The sequence below is a fragment of the Cucurbita pepo genome, chromosome LG14, assembly GCF_002806865.2.
Source record: "Cucurbita pepo subsp. pepo cultivar mu-cu-16 chromosome LG14, ASM280686v2, whole genome shotgun sequence".
In the NCBI taxonomy this organism is placed as follows: Eukaryota; Viridiplantae; Streptophyta; class Magnoliopsida; order Cucurbitales; family Cucurbitaceae; genus Cucurbita; species Cucurbita pepo.
Window position 1 is genome coordinate 7,041,661 of NC_036651.1, and position 17,949 is coordinate 7,059,609.

At 33.7% G+C, this 17,949-nt stretch overlaps 2 protein-coding genes across 4 annotated transcripts; both read left to right on the plus strand.

Moving 5' to 3' along the window:
• Positions 1–6,549: 6,549 nt before the first annotated feature.
• LOC111809618 (ACT domain-containing protein ACR8-like) lies at positions 6,550–8,927 on the plus strand. Its single transcript, XM_023695964.1, has 7 exons — positions 6,550–6,872; positions 7,000–7,045; positions 7,163–7,277; positions 7,368–7,435; positions 7,539–8,111; positions 8,195–8,299; positions 8,380–8,927. Exons 1-7 carry the CDS (start codon positions 6,799–6,801, stop codon positions 8,740–8,742), a joined length of 1,344 nt encoding a protein of 447 aa, XP_023551732.1. The 5' UTR covers positions 6,550–6,798; the 3' UTR covers positions 8,743–8,927.
• Positions 8,928–12,781: 3,854 nt separating this feature from the next.
• LOC111810289 (probable nucleoredoxin 1) lies at positions 12,782–17,230 on the plus strand. 3 transcript variants are annotated; one of them, XM_023696979.1, is made up of 5 exons: positions 12,782–12,918; positions 14,194–14,673; positions 14,742–15,221; positions 15,986–16,611; positions 17,212–17,230. In XM_023696979.1, the coding sequence occupies exons 1-4, from the start codon at positions 12,823–12,825 to the stop codon at positions 16,607–16,609; spliced, it is 1,680 nt and encodes a 559-aa protein (XP_023552747.1). In that variant the 5' UTR covers positions 12,782–12,822; the 3' UTR covers positions 16,610–16,611; positions 17,212–17,230. The 3 variants fall into 3 exon arrangements, with proteins under 3 accessions (XP_023552747.1, XP_023552746.1, XP_023552745.1); XM_023696978.1 differs by lacking the exon at positions 17,212–17,230 and adding an exon at positions 16,925–17,179; XM_023696977.1 differs by lacking the exon at positions 17,212–17,230 and having other exon boundaries at positions 15,986–16,815.
• The last annotated feature ends 719 nt before the right edge of the window (positions 17,231–17,949 follow it).

Genomic DNA, 17,949 nt, shown 5'->3' on the forward strand with positions numbered 1-17,949 from the left:
GCCTTCTTCCAATATTGCTTCACATTCTTTTCTCCTCTTTACAAAATCATCCCACCAAAGCTTCCATTCTATGATCTTTTCCCACAAAAGTATCAGGTGCAACAAACCTTCTTTTTCAAGCAATTCGATCGTTCTTTACTTTCTTCCGCATGTTTGTTCTATGAGTATTTCACGGCATGATCTATATACTAATATCAAAGTCTACGAACCAGATGCACTTTTCTTTTCAGTGGCTCAATCAAAAGAGCTTCATAGTTAAACGTGTTTTACTTGGAGCAATTCTATGTTAAATGACTTCATAAGAATTTGTTTGGATGCATCTGGATGAGAACAAAGCATGCTAGAAGGACTCGTGTTGGTTTGTGGGGATAGTCTTCACTCTTAAGAAGCGAGGATTAGGTAACATGACTATGTCACAAGAGAATGTTAGGGTCATTAGGTGTCGAATCTTAATCCGAATGATGGGCATGAGACGGTACAAATGGGGATTAATCTTAATATTTATTAAAATTACATGGACCGAAACAAAATTCAAACTAGATGATGTTTTTAACAGTATAGGATTACGTAAGTGAACGTTGAGATTTGAATAAATTGAAACAACCGTAAATTTACGATGTTATATTCATAATTTTAATAAATTAATCACAATTCAATCTCACATAATAAAAAAAAGGTCAACCATGACAGATTTTCCCTAAAAAAATGTAATTTATAGTTAAAGAGGTAAGGGTTGTCGGTTAAATGTCGTCCCAAGCAATTATGTTTGAAAAACAGCTCCCTTTCCGACCAACAAGATATGTCCACATCCAATTTTTCTTCAATTCTCTTCTTTTAATTTTGTGCCCACTTTTTATAGCGTAAAAAGGAGAACAAAATTGCGGCTCGATAACGTTAAATTACAAGTTTAGCCCATGAACTTTTATATTTGTGTCTAACAAGTCTCTGAACTTTTAAAAACAGCTGACAGATCCTTTTAACTTTTCAAACGAGTTCGGTTATTTTTACTCTAAATTATCTATTTATTAATGAACAAAACAACTTATTTTTAAACCGGACTGATATGAATATACGAGTTTAGTTACGTCCCAACTTCCCTTTTTTGCGGTAAATGACAACTGTAAACGTCGATGTTGTCGATGTTTTTGTTGAACTTTGTCGGGGATGTCGTCCCAAGCAATTATGTTTGAAAAACAACTCCCTTTCCGACCAACAACAATGTCCACATCCAATTTTTCTTCAAATTCTCTTCTTTCAATTTTGTGCCCACTTTTTTTTATAGCGTAAAAAGGAGAACAAAATTGCGGCTCGAGAACATTAAATTACAAGTTTAGCCCATAAACTTTTATATTTATGTCTAACAAGTCCCTAAACTTTTAAAAACAGCTGACAAATCCTTCTAACTTTTCAAACGAGTTCGGTTATTTTTACTCTAAATTATCTAGTTATAATGAAAAAAACAACTTATTTTTAAACTGGACTGTTATGAATATACGAGTTTAGTTACGTCCCAACTTCCCTTTTTTGCGGTAAATGACAACCTTAAGTGTCGATGATTTTGTTGAACTTTGTTGGGGATGGGACCCACAATGATGGGGCCATGGTGTCGTTAAAAATCAAAGCCATTAGACAACGCAACACATAGGCATGGTAAAGCGTCATGTGACACATAATTAAGAGGGACATATAAGTATATATATTATATTATATGGTTTTCAATCTTAATATAAGATCTTGGTACAAAGATTTTGGGCACATTATGTCCCATATTTCTTGTTAGGTGGGAATCCACTAAATTTTGGAGAAGGGATGGCATATAGATTTCCCGAATCTTCTCGATTCTAGAAACTATATAATATAAGAATATTATGCAAATGAGAATTTAAAATTGGTACATTATCAATTGGTTCGACTTCTGATTCTTGTATCTCGTTTTATTTGTTTAATTTTGGTTCGATAATATATATGTCAATTTAGTCCGTATGTTATTGTGAAATTCCAATTTAGTCCCTTTGTACATTTACATTTTTCAATTCAGTCCATCGTATTTAATAAATATGGAAGAAAAGGATAATTAATTAAATAATTATTTAATTTATAGTATTAAATTAAATAGACAGAAAAAAAAAATATTTCTCGTTAATAATTATTTAATATTTGTTAAACCTCAAATCATTTTAAAAGGACTTTATGATTTTAAAGTCAAACCCAGTGGTGAGGTAGGGAATGTGACAGACAAATCAAAAGATTGGTGACAGATGTCAGTGTGACAGCAAATGTTGGGATGATAAAGTCAAATAATTTGGGTTTAATTTTGAATTATTATTTTGGTGAATGGTCAATTTTTATTCTTCCATTTCTACCCACCCTTTGATTTCCCAACCACTTTTCTTTTTTTTTTTAATAAATAAATTTGTATTTTATTTATGGATATTTATTATTTCACATGCAATTTTATGAAGCTAATTCAATTATATTAAAATGTTTTCATTTTTAAATATTTTTATGTTCAATCAATTTTAAATTATTATTCAATTTTTGCTTTTATATTTACCCATTTAACCAAATGGATTAACTTTTAATGGGTTGATTTCGATTAGAATGTCTATGTCATAAATTACATACAGATATACACGGGCATAAGGGGGCTGACGAGAAAAGTTACTAGTTCAATCATAAATGTGATATATATATATATATATATATATATAAGATGGGGGCGTGACAGAAGGGTTCGTTGATTGAGCCATGAATCTACTGTTCCAATAAATTTATATTTTCTTTTATTTTGAAATTTTTTTATTTCATTCACTTTTAAAATAACGAAAACTAGTTTTTCATAACAACTATGATTCACTCGAGTTGATATAAAAATAATGGAAAAATACAATTAAAAAATAATATATTTTCTCAACATCGTTTTTAATAATTAAAAAATAATTATATTTTTTAAGAATTAATAAAGAAGACTCAACCGTCTCACTTCTTTAGTTAGAAATATAATATTTTAACTCGTTACATTAATTATTATTTATTAAAGAAATAAAAAAAATATTTTTTTTTTAGCTTTTTCAAACAAAAAAATAATAAAACATTATTTTGTAAAACAATGTTCCAAAACATAATAAATCCACTCGGTCGGCTACATATTTTTTAAAGTTTTAATTAATAACTCATAAGGAACAAACAAATAATAGGCCAAAACATACCTTTTAGTGAGGCTTCTAATTTTGTTGTCATTTTCATATTTTTATTTTTATTTCTATAACAACAAATATAAAATTATTCCAATTTTATAAATCGAGCTCTCGTGTTTCAATTATATCCCTAAATTTTGAAACGGGTCCAAAAAATATCTTCACGGTGTACAAAAGGTGGAAAAATTAGATAGCGTACATGATATTATTTACAATTTTATAGACGATAGTTAGTATTCGAAGTATCGTGTTGTAAGATACCTACACACTTAAGGAGTGCTTTACACTCGTGGTGACGATCTACCCACTTAAGGAGTGTTGTCCCTCTAGCTCGATTCCACCTCTTTAAAGGATAATCTCGTCCCACGAACACTAACTCACTGGTAGAAGCTGGTCTAAATAATTAACTTCATGGGAACTTTTGTTCTTGTAGGTATGATTTCCATGATGGATAGTAACTTTTCATAGCTGATTTATAACGGATCCAAATAGGTGGGATATTGTCGAAATTCATACTTTGTCTTCGATCTCGAACTCTCGATGTGCAATAGAAAACGCCACGGAATCAATAACATTGTTACACACCCACACAATATACACAAAATTTTTAATTCAACAATTGTACTGTCGGGACTTAATCTTAAACTGTATCTAAAATATACCCGACTTATTTATGGAGAGAATATTTAGTTCATAAAAATATGCTCGAAAAGAAACAAAACCGTTAGGTCACGAATTAGGTCACGAATTAATAACTAGTGAATGACAAATAATAAGTTAAAACATACTTTTAAGTGATGATCATATTTTTGTTGTCTCGTTCAAATCTTATATTTTTCTTAAATTTTTTTTATAATAAATATTATATCAAATATATAATAAGATAACAACTTTATGTATATGATTATTTTAAAGTGACCAAACTTCTAAAAATCTAAAATTAAATATGTTTTTGTCACTAACATAATGTTTAAATAAATAAAAATATATTATTCAATAATACACGTACATGTACATGTATATGTATTTTTTTAATATAAAGACGGAATTTGATTGTAACACGAACATAACTCATCAATTAAACGGTCGTAATCTTAGTCAAAATTTTGACTTTTTTAGTTGAAAATATAATGAATTAACTAATTGAGTTAGTGTAATTTAACCATGGTTACTTTAATTTGAACATTAAAATCAGTAACTTCCATAGTTCAACTAATTAAAATAAATTCCACTCTATCTATTTTATTTTATTCTTTTCGAGCATATATTATATCGGATCGGCTTGTATTATTTCTTCCATATTCTTTTCGAGCATTTTTTTAATAATTTAAATAGNAAAAAACCTTTGGCGAGTGCGAAAAGGCAGCCGACGTGGAATGATCCAAGGCGTTCGTTCCCTCCATGGAAAAGATGTGGGCCCCACTTTGGTGTTTTTATATCGAAGCCGCCCATATTATGTCGTTTTATTTTTAACTGTCTCCCTCTAACTGCTTCCCCTCAGACCAAGTGTCCCTTTTTTTATTATTATTTAAATTCATTTTTTTTTGTAATTTTTATTTATTTATATTTCAACTCTAAAAGAATTTCTTATAAATTATATATTAAAATTATTACGTGTTAATTTAAATTATAATGTTAGATAAGAATTAAATAATTTAGAATTAATTTTAATATATATTATTATTTTATAATTATTTAAAACAGTTTTAACTGTCAACTGTGATGATGAATAGAGGGAGACAGCTTTTTGCAGTAGCGCCACGTCATAGGCGGTGGAGGGAAAATTAGCCGCCAACTCAGGAACGTGATTTCTGACATGCTTTCCACGTGATTTTCAGATAATGCCACCCCTGTGGGCCCCGCCACTGCCTTTTTTTTTTTTTTCCTTCTTTAAATAAAACCTAAATAATAATTTTGTATATTCGTATTTAATAAATTACTAAAATTTTAAAAATGTTTCTCTAATAAATCTAACATTTTGTGTAAATTTAAAAATTTATTAAAATAATATTAAAATCTAAAAAAATTAGAGATTAAATATTTATTTAATTTTTTTTATATTCTAAATTAAATATTTCCTCTAGATTTTATAGTGCAAAAAAGATAATTAACAGAATTCTTTATTATTTTTATTTTTATTTTTATTTTTATTAAAGACATATCAGCTTTTCTTTTCTCCTAATATGTACGAATTTGTTCCTTTTTATTCTATTAATTAATTATAACTATAAAAATAAATAAATAAATAAAGTGGTTAATCATCAATACATGGGAATTTATTTCCCACTTGCATTATTTATAACCAACTTATTGAAATTAAATTTTCATTTAATAAAAGCCATAAATATATATAGTTTTGGAACAATATTTATTTGGAATTAATGTAATCTAATTTATTACCACATGGGTAATAAATTAAAATTAATTATAATTACATTTACACTATTTAATGAGCTTATTAAGATTTATAGCATCTATAGACTCAACCCATATTAATTAATATTAATATTATAAACTTAGGATACTTTATTAACCTAATTATTATTTGAATCATGCTTATTATCCTTAAATGATTAACATTGAATTTTCATATTCTTATAAATGTAATTTAATGAAAATAATTAAAAAAGACAGCATAATTGATTTTTTTTTTTTTTTAATAATTGAATATATTTGTTCTCCCAAGCAAGCGTGCTTTCCACTAACCACGTCACTCATCTACTACCTCCTTTATTTACTAATTTGCCCTTTTGATTCAAATTTACTCATTTGCCCTTCTCCCGCCACGAGATCAATTTAAGCATAGTTCAATTAATTATTTAACTAAAAAAATTTTTAAAAAAAAATCGAAAATTTAAGCATGTCAGCACGTGCGGTGGCATAATTTTGGTCGGCAAAAGAAAACGGAAGGAATTGTAAATCAGGAAGGTGGGACCCACCTGCCAGCTGGATCGAACAACTCACCTTTTCTCTTGGTGGTAGCTCGGCGAATACTATCGAGTCAATTGCAAGCAAAGCTACACGTCAGTAGCTTACATGGCATCCTTGCTGGACATTCCAGCTACTTCCATTGGCCAAACTCCCACCAATAAAATCAAAGTTGTCTTGCAGTAAAATTTAAATTTTGAGCTGTAACCTTTGAATATATATTAATATAATAATTGTGGGTAGAAAATATATTAATTTTTTTAAAATTTTGAATTTATTGTTAAATATTAAATACAAAATTAAAAAAATTAAGAAAGTCCGGTCAGGCTAAAAAATAACATCACGGGTAGGACTTCTCAGCTCCATAAACGATTCAACTGAGAGTAACAGTTAATCGCCAAAAAGTAAGAGAAAAAAAAAAAAAAAATCTGAGAGGGAAATAAAAAGGGAAATAAAAAGGATATTGAAGATTTGATAGGATATATTATATAATCATAAATGTTGTTGTTGCTAAAGAGGGCGGGTAGAGATTTAAAGATCCAAGCGACGAGAAAAGGGATTTACAGAAACAGAGCGTGTTTAGAACCCTAATTTTCTCTGTCGATTCTTTGTTTCGATCGTTTTTTTCTGCGTTTTTTTTTTTGTTTTTCTTGGTGGGTTTTGGGTTTTGAAGATGATGATGGAGATGGAGTGGCCTTCTTGTCTTGATGAATACGAAAAGCTTGTTATTAGGATGAACACACCCAGGTTTCACTCTCTGTTTCATCGATTTCCCCTGTTTTTTGTTGAAATTTTCGAACCCATTTGATGGATTTGGCTGTTGATTCTTGAAATTTCTTATGATTTTTGTTTGTTCTTTCTTCACTTGATTTAGGGTTGTGATTGATAATGGCGCTTGCTCTACTGCCACTCTCGTGAAGGTACAAAGAACAAAAATCTCCATTAAAATGCTCTGTTCATCTCTGTTCGTCTCTGTTCATCTCTGTTCATCTGGAACTGTGTTTGATTCTGTCGCTGAAACTGTATTTTGTTTGAAGGTTGATAGTGCTAGAAGATATGGAAATCTCTTGGAGGCTGTACAGATTCTTACTGATATCAACCTCTCGATCAAGAAAGCTTATGTTTCTTCAGATGGGCGATGGTTCATGGATGGTATGATTAGGAGCAGGAACATCTTGTTTTGCTTGTTTGTTCTTCATTTTGAATGTTTTTTAATGGTTGTGTTCTTTAATTTCATTGTAGTCTTTCATGTTACTGATCAGAACGGCGAGAAATTGACCGACGACTCTGTGATTCGCTACCTCGAGCAGGTGATTTAGATTGTTGATTGAATTTATGAACATTCTTTTGCTGGTTTGTTGTGATTGAAACTCATTTTTGGATCTGGGGGTGTTTGTTTGTTCAATTTGGCAGTCGCTCGGGACGACGCATTATCGGAGGAGTGAAGCGTTTACTGGTGCCACCACGGCGTTGGAGCTCACCGGGACAGACCGTGTTGGTCTTCTGTCGGAGGTGTTTGCTGTGCTAGCTGATCTGCAGTGTGATGTGGTGGAAGCTAAAATTTGGACTCACAATGGCAGGATTGCTTCATTGATCTATGTCAAGGACTGCAACTCAGGTTCCCCCATCGAAGACCGACAGAAAATCGACATCATTGTAGCACGGTTAAGGAGTGTTCTTAAGGGAGACAACGACATTCGTAGCGCGAAGACATCGGTGTCGATGGCAGTCACACATACAGAAAGGAGACTGCATCAAATGATGTTTGCTGACCGTGATTACGAAAGGAAGGCTATCTTGAAGTCGAACACCGCCGATTCCCCTGGTGTAACGGTTCAGAACTGCGCCGAAAGGGGTTACTCGGTCGTGTACGTTCAATGCAAAGATCGAACGAAGCTATTGTTTGATGTTATATTCACCTTGACAGACATGGAATATGTGGTGTTTCATGCCACAATCAACACGGCAGAAGAAAGAGCATATCTGGTATATATATCCACACGAGTTTAAACTGAACCATTTTTATGTTTTGAATCGAGCTTGAACGTTTTTCGGTTCGGTTTTATCAGGAGTTCTACATTAGGCATAGCGACGGAACCCCGATTAGTTCCGAACCCGAAAGGCAGCGAGTGATTCAATGCTTACAAGCTGCTATAAAAAGAAGAGCATCTGAGGTAACACTCTCCATAGCAACTGATTGGTATTGTTTCTTGCAAATGAACCAAACTGATCATATTGTGATTGTGAACTTTAGGGTGTGAGGCTAGAACTATGCACAGTGGACAGGCCAGGCCTTTTAGCGGACGTGGTGAGGACGTTCCGAGAGAACGGTCTGAACGTAACGAGGGCCGAGATCTCTACAGTGAGGGACATGGCTCGAAATGTATTCTACGTGACCGATGCGGTCGGAAATGTAGCTGATCCAAAGACCATCGAGTCAGTCAGACAAAGGATTGGATTGAGTAACTTGATAGTGAAGGAAGTCGCGTCGAGATATGATCAAGCGACGGAGAGGGAAGAACAAACGGTTGGAGTTGGCGGGGCGGTGTTGTTTACGCTCGGAAGCATGGTGAGGAGGAATCTATACAATCTAGGACTGATTAAGTCATGTTCGTGAGCGAGTTTGAGATCGATTCGATACTAGAAAAGAGTAGCTAGATTGGTTTTACTTTTATGAGAAAGATTCTTTGCTTATAATATGATTTGGTGTATATAAAGAATATAGAGAAAAGGTGGAATTTGGTGATATATATTTATATATGGGTTTGTTTGAAAGATAGTTTTTTTTAGTGTATAGTTCATGATGTAAATATGAAATTTTATATTAATGTAATGAAAAATATTGGATTTATTAATTTTTTGAGGCTTTACTTAATTTTTTAAAATACTCCTATAAATAAATTATTTTATAAATAGAGATGTTCGGGATGGAGAAGCTTTCCCTATTTTCGATCCAAGATAAGTTAAACGTAGATTCAGTTTTATAAAAATGTGCATTTATTTAAATATTACAATTACAATTAGAGTATTAAGTTAATTCATTTATTTTTTTTAATATAGCCAAACGTCATGTATAAATATTTAGTATGAGTTGAAAATATATTTATATTAAGTGGCGTGGGGCGGTGAATTGAGCTTTGTCGTGGATTAATGAGGTGTGTAGAGACAGAGACCTGAAATATAATGGAGCGGTGAATTAAGCTGTGGGGCGGTGAATTAAGCTGTGACAATAATTATAATCCTGAGGTGTGTGGAGACAGAGACATGAAATATACATGAAATATAATCTTTTATAAAGCCCTATTTATCTAATTGGGTTTGTACATTTTTGTAACGTCTTTACCTTGGATTTGTCTTTTCTATTTGTGTACAGAAACAAATATTCCTCACTCCTCAATAGACATAAACAGTGAATATAATGTTTTCTATCTATGGACAGACACAAATGTTCTTCACTACTCCGTAGACAGAAAGAGGGAATATAATCTTTTCTATTTGTGGACAGAAACGAATGTTCTCTCTTCAATAGACAGAAACATTAATATAATCTTTTCTAAAATAGACAGAAACATTAATATAATCTTTTCTAAAAATAAATGTTTCTCCCTCTCCGGAAGACATGGAATATAATTTTTTCTCCGACCCTATTTTTTTAATAGAAAAAATGTTCGGCACTCCTCCCGGTTCCCGACTCCATTTATGTAATATAAAAAAATGTTTCCATCTGAATTAAAAAATCAACCTGTTGAAATAACATCTTTATTTATAAGTTTATTTTTAAAAACTAAATAATTATTAAAAAAAAAGTATTCTAAAAACTTTTTTTTTTCTTTTTATACTTTTTAAAAATTGGGTTGAATATTAAAAACATTCGCAAAAGACTGATAATAAAACAAAGAAATTCGTGATTATAAACTTAATTCTCATAAATACAAAATAAAAATAAATAAATAGTTATCAATGTAATAAAACAAAACATACGAAAAAAAATATTAAAAAAAAATATTCAAAGATATTAAATTCGATTAATCAACAATTAAATATAATATTGTTTTTCGTTAATTTCTTAACTCAAAACGTTGAGGATTGAATTTAGAATTGATTTTAATTTAAAAGAATTAAAAAAAAAACATAAAAACAACATTAAAAAAAAAAAGAAAAAAAAACAGTGGCCGCTGACTGTCTTTTCCAATTTTAGGTTATTGTCTTACTTTTAATTTTATTATTATTATATTTTTGTTGATCTCGATTTATTTATATAATCCTCTTTGTTCATTTTTATTTAAATAATAATAATAATAATAATGTTAAATTTTATTAAATTCTAAATCAAATATTATTATTTAAATGATATATGAAATGACCATTATTATTATTATTATTATTTCGTCCGTTGAACTTACAAGGTCTTAGCTTTTGACACTTTCTCTTGACAATGTAATGTCAACTCTACTAGTTGACTTTTAGTTTTTCAACCCCTATTTTATTTATTTATTTCTATATGTACATATAATAAAATAAGAGATTTTAAGGACTATATTTTATTTTAATTTAAAAATATAAGATATAACTATTTGTTCTGGCCAAGTAGGTAAATTTTTTCTCTATTAATAATCCCAACCGAGGGTTGTTCAATCCGATCTGCCCCTAACTCTATAATCCACCCCTCTTTTCTAGTCCCATCAAGCTTTTCGGTCTAATCCTCTTTTTAAACTCGAGTATAAAGTTCAACCTTTCGTTATTGATGAACTAAGTGCTGTTAAACGTAGAAATAGGGCAAGGAAATCATTGACATGTCTAAATAATATTAGGTTCTAAATTCAATCGTTACCGTTGAACTATGATAAATGAATATAAGAAAAAACTGTAACAGCCAAAACCCATCTCCAACAGATATTGTCTGCTTTAACCTGTTACATATCGTCGTCAACCTCACAGTTTTAAAACCCACCTTTAATTACACAATCCACCTCTTGGGAGCCATTCGTCCTTGCCGACACATCGCTCATTGTCGAATTCTGATACTATTTGTAACAGCTCAAGCCCACAACTAGGAGATATTGTTCGTTTTAGCCCGTTACATATCAACGTCAACCTCACGCTTTTAAAACGCGTCTCTAGGGAGAGGTTTTCACACCCTTATAAAGAATGCTTCGTTACCCTTTCGAATTAATGCGGGATCTCACAAAAGCAATATAATATATATTATTGTTGATTAATATAATTCATGACACGAACATATTCGTAGAGCTATATGATAAACACGAAGATTGAAAGTGAAAATCAATGATAAAAAAGAATAAAATAAAGTTAAGATTCTTATTAATTTTTTTTTTTTTAAACATGGAATATGTGATATGAGATATAAAACTTAGGATAATTTGGAATATATTCTTTCCTTAGTATTTGGAAAAATGCAATGAAGAATTAGGATATAATATAAGACATTAAATTCTTGTTTCAAGCATTTATTCATATGCTTTTTGCAATCGAATTTTGAATCTAATATACTATACATTTTATAAAGCATATTACTAATATATTTTAATTATCATTAAATTTATTAAAATAATATTGTCATTTGTACCGAGGTGCGTTACATTTACCAGTACCATACAATTATCTATACAAAGATTATTTTTATTTTTATTTAATTTCAAATTTATTTAAATTTACCCGTCTCAAGATTACTCTTGAAGAGAAATATATTATTAGATAGAAGTGTTCATACAACTCAATAATCACACCGATCAAAACTACCAAATTTAAACCATAAAAGTTGAGTTAGGTTGAAATTTTGAAAATTAAAAAATTCTCAGTTTGCACGTTAACATTGCTTTAGTTGGGTTAACTGAAAATAGGGTTACAATCCAACCCGATCTTACTTTTAAAAAATTAAGAATATTTAAAGTTTGTGGCTGATGTTAGTGTTGTGTTATGACTTGTAAATGTTTGATATTTGAACTTAAGTATGATTTAACCCGACAACCTAACCAAACCCAACTCGAAAATAGAGATGTTGGGTTGAGTTAGGTTGTGAACTTTATTTGAGTTGCTTGACGTGCAAATTTTTTCCAACCCAACACTAAACTCGTGCACCCCGATTGCTAAAGTAGCTACTTATTTTCATTAGCTCACGGTCTAAGATTTGATCCCTCACCCTTGCTCCCTTGCTCTATTATAGGTGAGTAGTATTCTAATAAATTTTTAATTTGAGATAGTTTGAAACATTGACTAGAAACGGTGGGTCGATACTTTATTTTAATAAAAAAGTGTAAATGATTAAAATAAGAGAGAGTGGAGAGAGATTTCTCTCTGTTATCTAAGAGGGAGTTGGAGACAGAGATTATATTCTTGTTTCCATCACCGTCCTCGACAACGATCTCGACCACGCCACCTTACTATATACATATATATATAATACAATCATCCATTAAATAATGAATCGAAGTGAATATTTTTAAAAAATATATATTAAATAGTGGAGAAGACTTACTCATTGAACATTTTTATCCGACATTAATATATATTATATACATATAGTTTTTAAAAATATATACCCACATTAATATTTTAATCATAGATTTGATCAAGTTGTCTTAAATTAATCCATAAATAATTAGAAATGCTTTATGTTTGTTTGAATCAGTCCTTAATCTGTGGTTCGCTAAATTACTTTGAATTGAAGAAGAAAATAATGAACGTTGACGAACACGACGGTCTCGGAGGCGTCGCTGCTCATGGTCTTCGCTCAGACTATGGGGACTTCCTCCTCCGCAACAATGGCGACAAGGTACTCCGATCGATTATTCGATTGATTATTGATCCACATGTTTTCGCGCGTTTTTCATTTTGGATTTCTTGCATTCTCAATCGCCGATTCTAGCCTCTTCTGCTCTTACTCTTGTTCTTTAGAACTAGTCATTTAAACAGATTTTGTTAAATTTTTAGTTAGAACTGGAACTGGAACTGGAACTGGAACCCCTTGTCAATTTTCTTCTTGTTTAATGTATGTTTTGTCTGCAAAAAGTCGATTAGAAACTTGTTCCTAGTAGACGCATTTTAAAATTTTTGAGGGGAAGTCTAGAAGGGAATGCCCAAGGAGGACAATATCTGCTAGCGGTGAGCTTGGGCTGTTACAAATGGTATCCGAGCCAAGTTACCGGATGGTGCAAGACACTGGTCGGAGTAGGGCTAGACCCTCTCCATAGTAGACATGTTTTAAAACTGTGAGGCTGACGACGATATGTAACAGGTTAAAGTGGACATATCTGCTAGCCATGGGAGGCTGTTACAAATGGTATTAGAGCTAGACACTGGACGGTGTGCCAGCAAGGACGCTGGCCCCCAATGGAGTAGATTGTGAGATCTCACATTGGTTTCCCCTTATAAGGAACGTTTTGTTCCCCTCTCCCTAGCATACGCGTTTTTAAACCTTGAGGGGAAGCCTAGAAGGGAAAGTACAAACAGGACAATATCTACTAGTGGAGGGCTTGAGCTGTTACAAATAGTTTCATAGCCAAGTTACTGGACGATGCGAGACACTGATCAGAGTAGGGCTAGACCCTCTTCATAGTAGACGCATTTTAAAACCATGAGGTTGACGGCGATACGTAACGGGCTAAAGCGGACAATATCTACTGGCCGTGTGTTGAGGAATGTGGATTGTTGGGAGGGAGTCCCACGTTGGATAATTTAGAGGATGATCATGGGTTTATAAGTAAAGAATACATCTCCATTGGTATGAGGCCTTTTGAGAAGCTCAAAGCAAAGCCATGAGAGCTTATGCTCAAAGTGAATAGTATCATACTATTGTGGAGAGTCGTGATTCCTAACACCATGGTCTCAAGCTGTTACAAATGGTATCAGAGCCATGAACGGTGTGCCAGCGATAATGCTGGCTCCCAAGGGGGTGGATTGTGAGATCCTACATCGATTGGAGAGGAGCACAAAGCATTCCTTATAAGGGGAAACCTCTCCCTAACACACACGGAGAGGAGGTTCTGGTGTTTAATATAACAAAAATGGTTTGAATAGTCAAATACTAGCTTAATCTTGAACCCTGCAGGTTGATATTGAGATGCTAAAGGGGAAGAATCTAGGCTTGTATTTTTCAGCAGCATGGTGTGGCCCATGTCAAAGATTCACCCCTTCTTTGGTTGAAGCATACAACGAGCTATCTTCTAAAGGCAATTTTGAGATCATTTTCGTGTCAGCTGATGATGATGAGAACTCTTTCAATGAGTATTTCTCTAAGATGCCATGGCTTGCTATCCCATTTTCTGATTCAGAGAGAAGGGACCGCTTGGATACCTTGTTCCAAGTGAGTGGAATACCCCATCTCATAATCCTTGATAGCAATGGGGAACTCTCTACTGATAGCGGAGTCGATTTCGTACGAGAATACGGAGCCGAGGCATATCCTTTTACCCCAGATCGAATCGCTCAATTGGCGAGCCAAGAGGCCGTGGCTAGAAGGGAACAGTCCTTGAGATCCATCATGATCTCTTCTTCATGTGATTTTGTAATATCATCTAAGGAAGAGAAAGTGAGTTCCAATGATTTTGCTTATCATTACTCTTTTAAACTCGTTTTAACTTGTTTCTTACTTGCAAGGTACCTGTCGCAGAGCTTGAAGGGAAGGTAGTGGGTCTGTACTTTTCAATGTTTTCATATGAACGATGTATGGCTTTTACACCAAAGCTTGTGGATGCTTATGAGAAACTGAAAGCAAAAGGGGAGAGATTTGAAATTGTGCTGATATCACTTGATCAAGATGAAGAATTGTTTAAAGAAGGTTTAAGAAATGTTCCTTGGCTTGCATTACCTTTCATAGATAAGAGATGTGATAAGCTGGTTCGATATTTCGAGATTTCGACGCTACCGAGCTTGGTTATGATTGGACGAGATGGAAGAACTCTTCAGTCCAATGTTGTTAATGTCGTCGAAGAACACGGTTTTCTGGCATATCCTTTCACGAAGGAAAGGTTTGTAGAGCTTGCTGAGCTTGAAAAGGAAAAAGAGGAAGCTCAAACGTTGGAGTCGGTCTTGGTTTCGGGGGATCGTGATTTTGTCATTGACAACAATGGAACCAAGGTTCGAGTTTTATTTTAAATTCAATCTGGTTTTCATTTAGATAAAGTAAACACTTTAGTTATAATGATTGGCTACCACCCGTGGATCTAGGGGAATTTTTTCTCTACAAACCATGTAAATCTTTGTGCCTTTTTGTTTAATTTCTGTTTGTGGGTGTATGAGTGCGATCGATCTTGCTTCTGCTTCTGCTATAGCAATTGGGTATCGGAACATTTTGGTTGTAGTATTCCGCTACAAGAACTGGGTATCAAAGCATTTTTGGTTATAGGTATGATATCCCACATTGGTTGAGGAGGAGAACGAAACATCTTTTATAAAGGTGTGGAAACCTCTCCCTGGTAGATGCGTTTCAAAAACCTTGAGGGGAAGCCCGAAAGGAAAATCCCAAAGAGGACAATATCTGTTTGCGGTGGGCTTGGGTCGTTACAAATGGTATCAGAGCCAGACACCAGGCGATGTGCCAGCGAGGAGGCTGTTCCCCGAAGGGGGTAGACACGAGGGGGTGTGCCAATAAGGACACTGGCCCCTAAGGGAAGTGGATTTGGAGGGGTCCCACATCAATTGGAGAAAGGAACGAGTGCCAGCAAGGACGCTGGACCCTGAAGGGGGGTGGATTGTGATATCCCACATTGGTTGGGGAGGAGAACGAAACACCCTTTATAAGGGAGCGGAAACCTCTCCCTAGTAGACGCATTTTAAAAACTTTGAAGACAATATCTGCTAGTCGGTGCATAAATAACTAAATTGGATGTTTGATTCTTCAGGTACCGGTGTCAAGTCTGGTGGGGAAGAACATCCTCATCTACTTCTCAGCAGATTGGTGCCCACCATGTCATGCATTTCTACCAAAACTCATTGAAACATATCACAATATTAAGAAGAAGAATGGTAATCTGGAAGTGATCTTCATCTCGTGCGACAAGGACGAAGTATCGTTCGAAAAACTGTTATCTCGAATGCCGTGGTTAGCCATTCCCTTTGGTGACCAGAGGAAAGCATTGATAAGGCGTAAATTCAAGGTCCAAATGGAAAATATCCCGGTGCTTATATGTATCGGAGCGGATGGGCGCACGGTTACGAATGATGCTATACAACTCGTTTCAGTTTATGGTGCTAAGGCTTATCCTTTCAGTGCAGGCCGAGCTGAAGAGTTGAAGTCAGAAACTGAGGTGATGACAAAGAATTTGCCTCAGAATGTTAAGCATGTACTCCATGAAGGACATCTTCTTTCGCTTACGCCTCGAAAAGGATACGTGTGCGACGGATGTGAAAAGGAAGGACGTGTATGGTCGTATTGTTGCAAGAGGTGCGATTTCGATCTCCATCCCCAGTGTGCTTTGGAAAAGAATCCAGAATACCAGATGGATACATGGAGAATTTGTGGTTGAAGGTAACTACTTCATTCATCATATTGATAGTTACAATGGTCGTCTCACTTTTCTTACCAATCTTGTGTGCATTTCTGCTTCTTTCTCATATCTGTAGCTGTTTATGTTTATCTTCTCACTGGTTGTGTATGCTTATTTGAGATCTCAACAAATTCTATGTATGATGGCTCGTTTTCTACGTAATATGCGTATTCTCTGTTGAGCCATTGCTAGTCTGTTTTGGCTCGTTACGTATTGCTGTCATCCTCGCGTTTCAAAACGTGTCTACTAGGGAGAGGTTTCTACATCTAAGAACTGCTTTGTTCCTCTCTCCAGCCAATGTGAGAGCTCACAATCCATCCCGTTGGGGACTCAATGTTCTTGCTTGCACACCGCTCGGTGTCTGACTCTGGTACCATTTGTAATAGCCCAAGTCCACCACTAGTAGATATCGTCCGCTCTGGCTCATTATGTATCGCTCTCAACCTCATGTTTTAAAACGCGTCTATTTGGGAGAGGTTTTCACACCCTAAGAAATGCTTTGTTTCTCTCTCTCACTGATGTTGCTGTCATTGTACACCATTGACGATGGTGTAAGAGTTGTTCTCCTCGATTGATTTCAGGTGTAATTTGATGACGGTATCGACGTAGGAACACATTTCTTGATTTCATGGTTGCAAAAGTCCTTAATATTTGACGTTGGTACGATCCCCTACATTTCTTGATTTTCGAGCTTAATTATTGACAATATGTTTGTAGATTATAGTTGAGAGATAAGAATACGTACGGTTCTTTGAATTGAAATTAGCTCCCTCAATTAGTCAATCAAATATTTTGAATTTTTTGAAATAAGAGCATGATTCCAGACTAAAAACATAACCACGAGAAAGACGTACAGAAGAGGTATGTCCCGCGTGCAGAGGATTCATTGAAACTTTCTCTTGTCTCGGTAGGGAATTGTACGATTTATCCCCTAATTGTATTGAATCAAAATAAAAAATAGAGGTCAGTGCTATGATCGTAACCCGCTGGGGCGAGTGTTTGCCGCCCACTTCAGAGTCTTCACCTTTAGATAACAAAAAAAGGTGTCCGTCCTCCACCAAACTACGATAGGAATTTCGCCTTTTGGCCGTGCCAGTCGCATAGGGCGACTAGAGCTTCCCCTGTAGTCATAGTACTCGGTTCGTCCCTACTTTGATTCAAAAAGTCAAATAAATGAATTTAATAAAATTATATAAATTTTTACTCATTAACATTATAATCAAATTAAATATTTAATTATACATGTTATATTTAAAAAAAGTGAAACAATATGAAATATAAAAAATAGAAGAATAACAAAAAAAAAAAAAAAAAAAAAA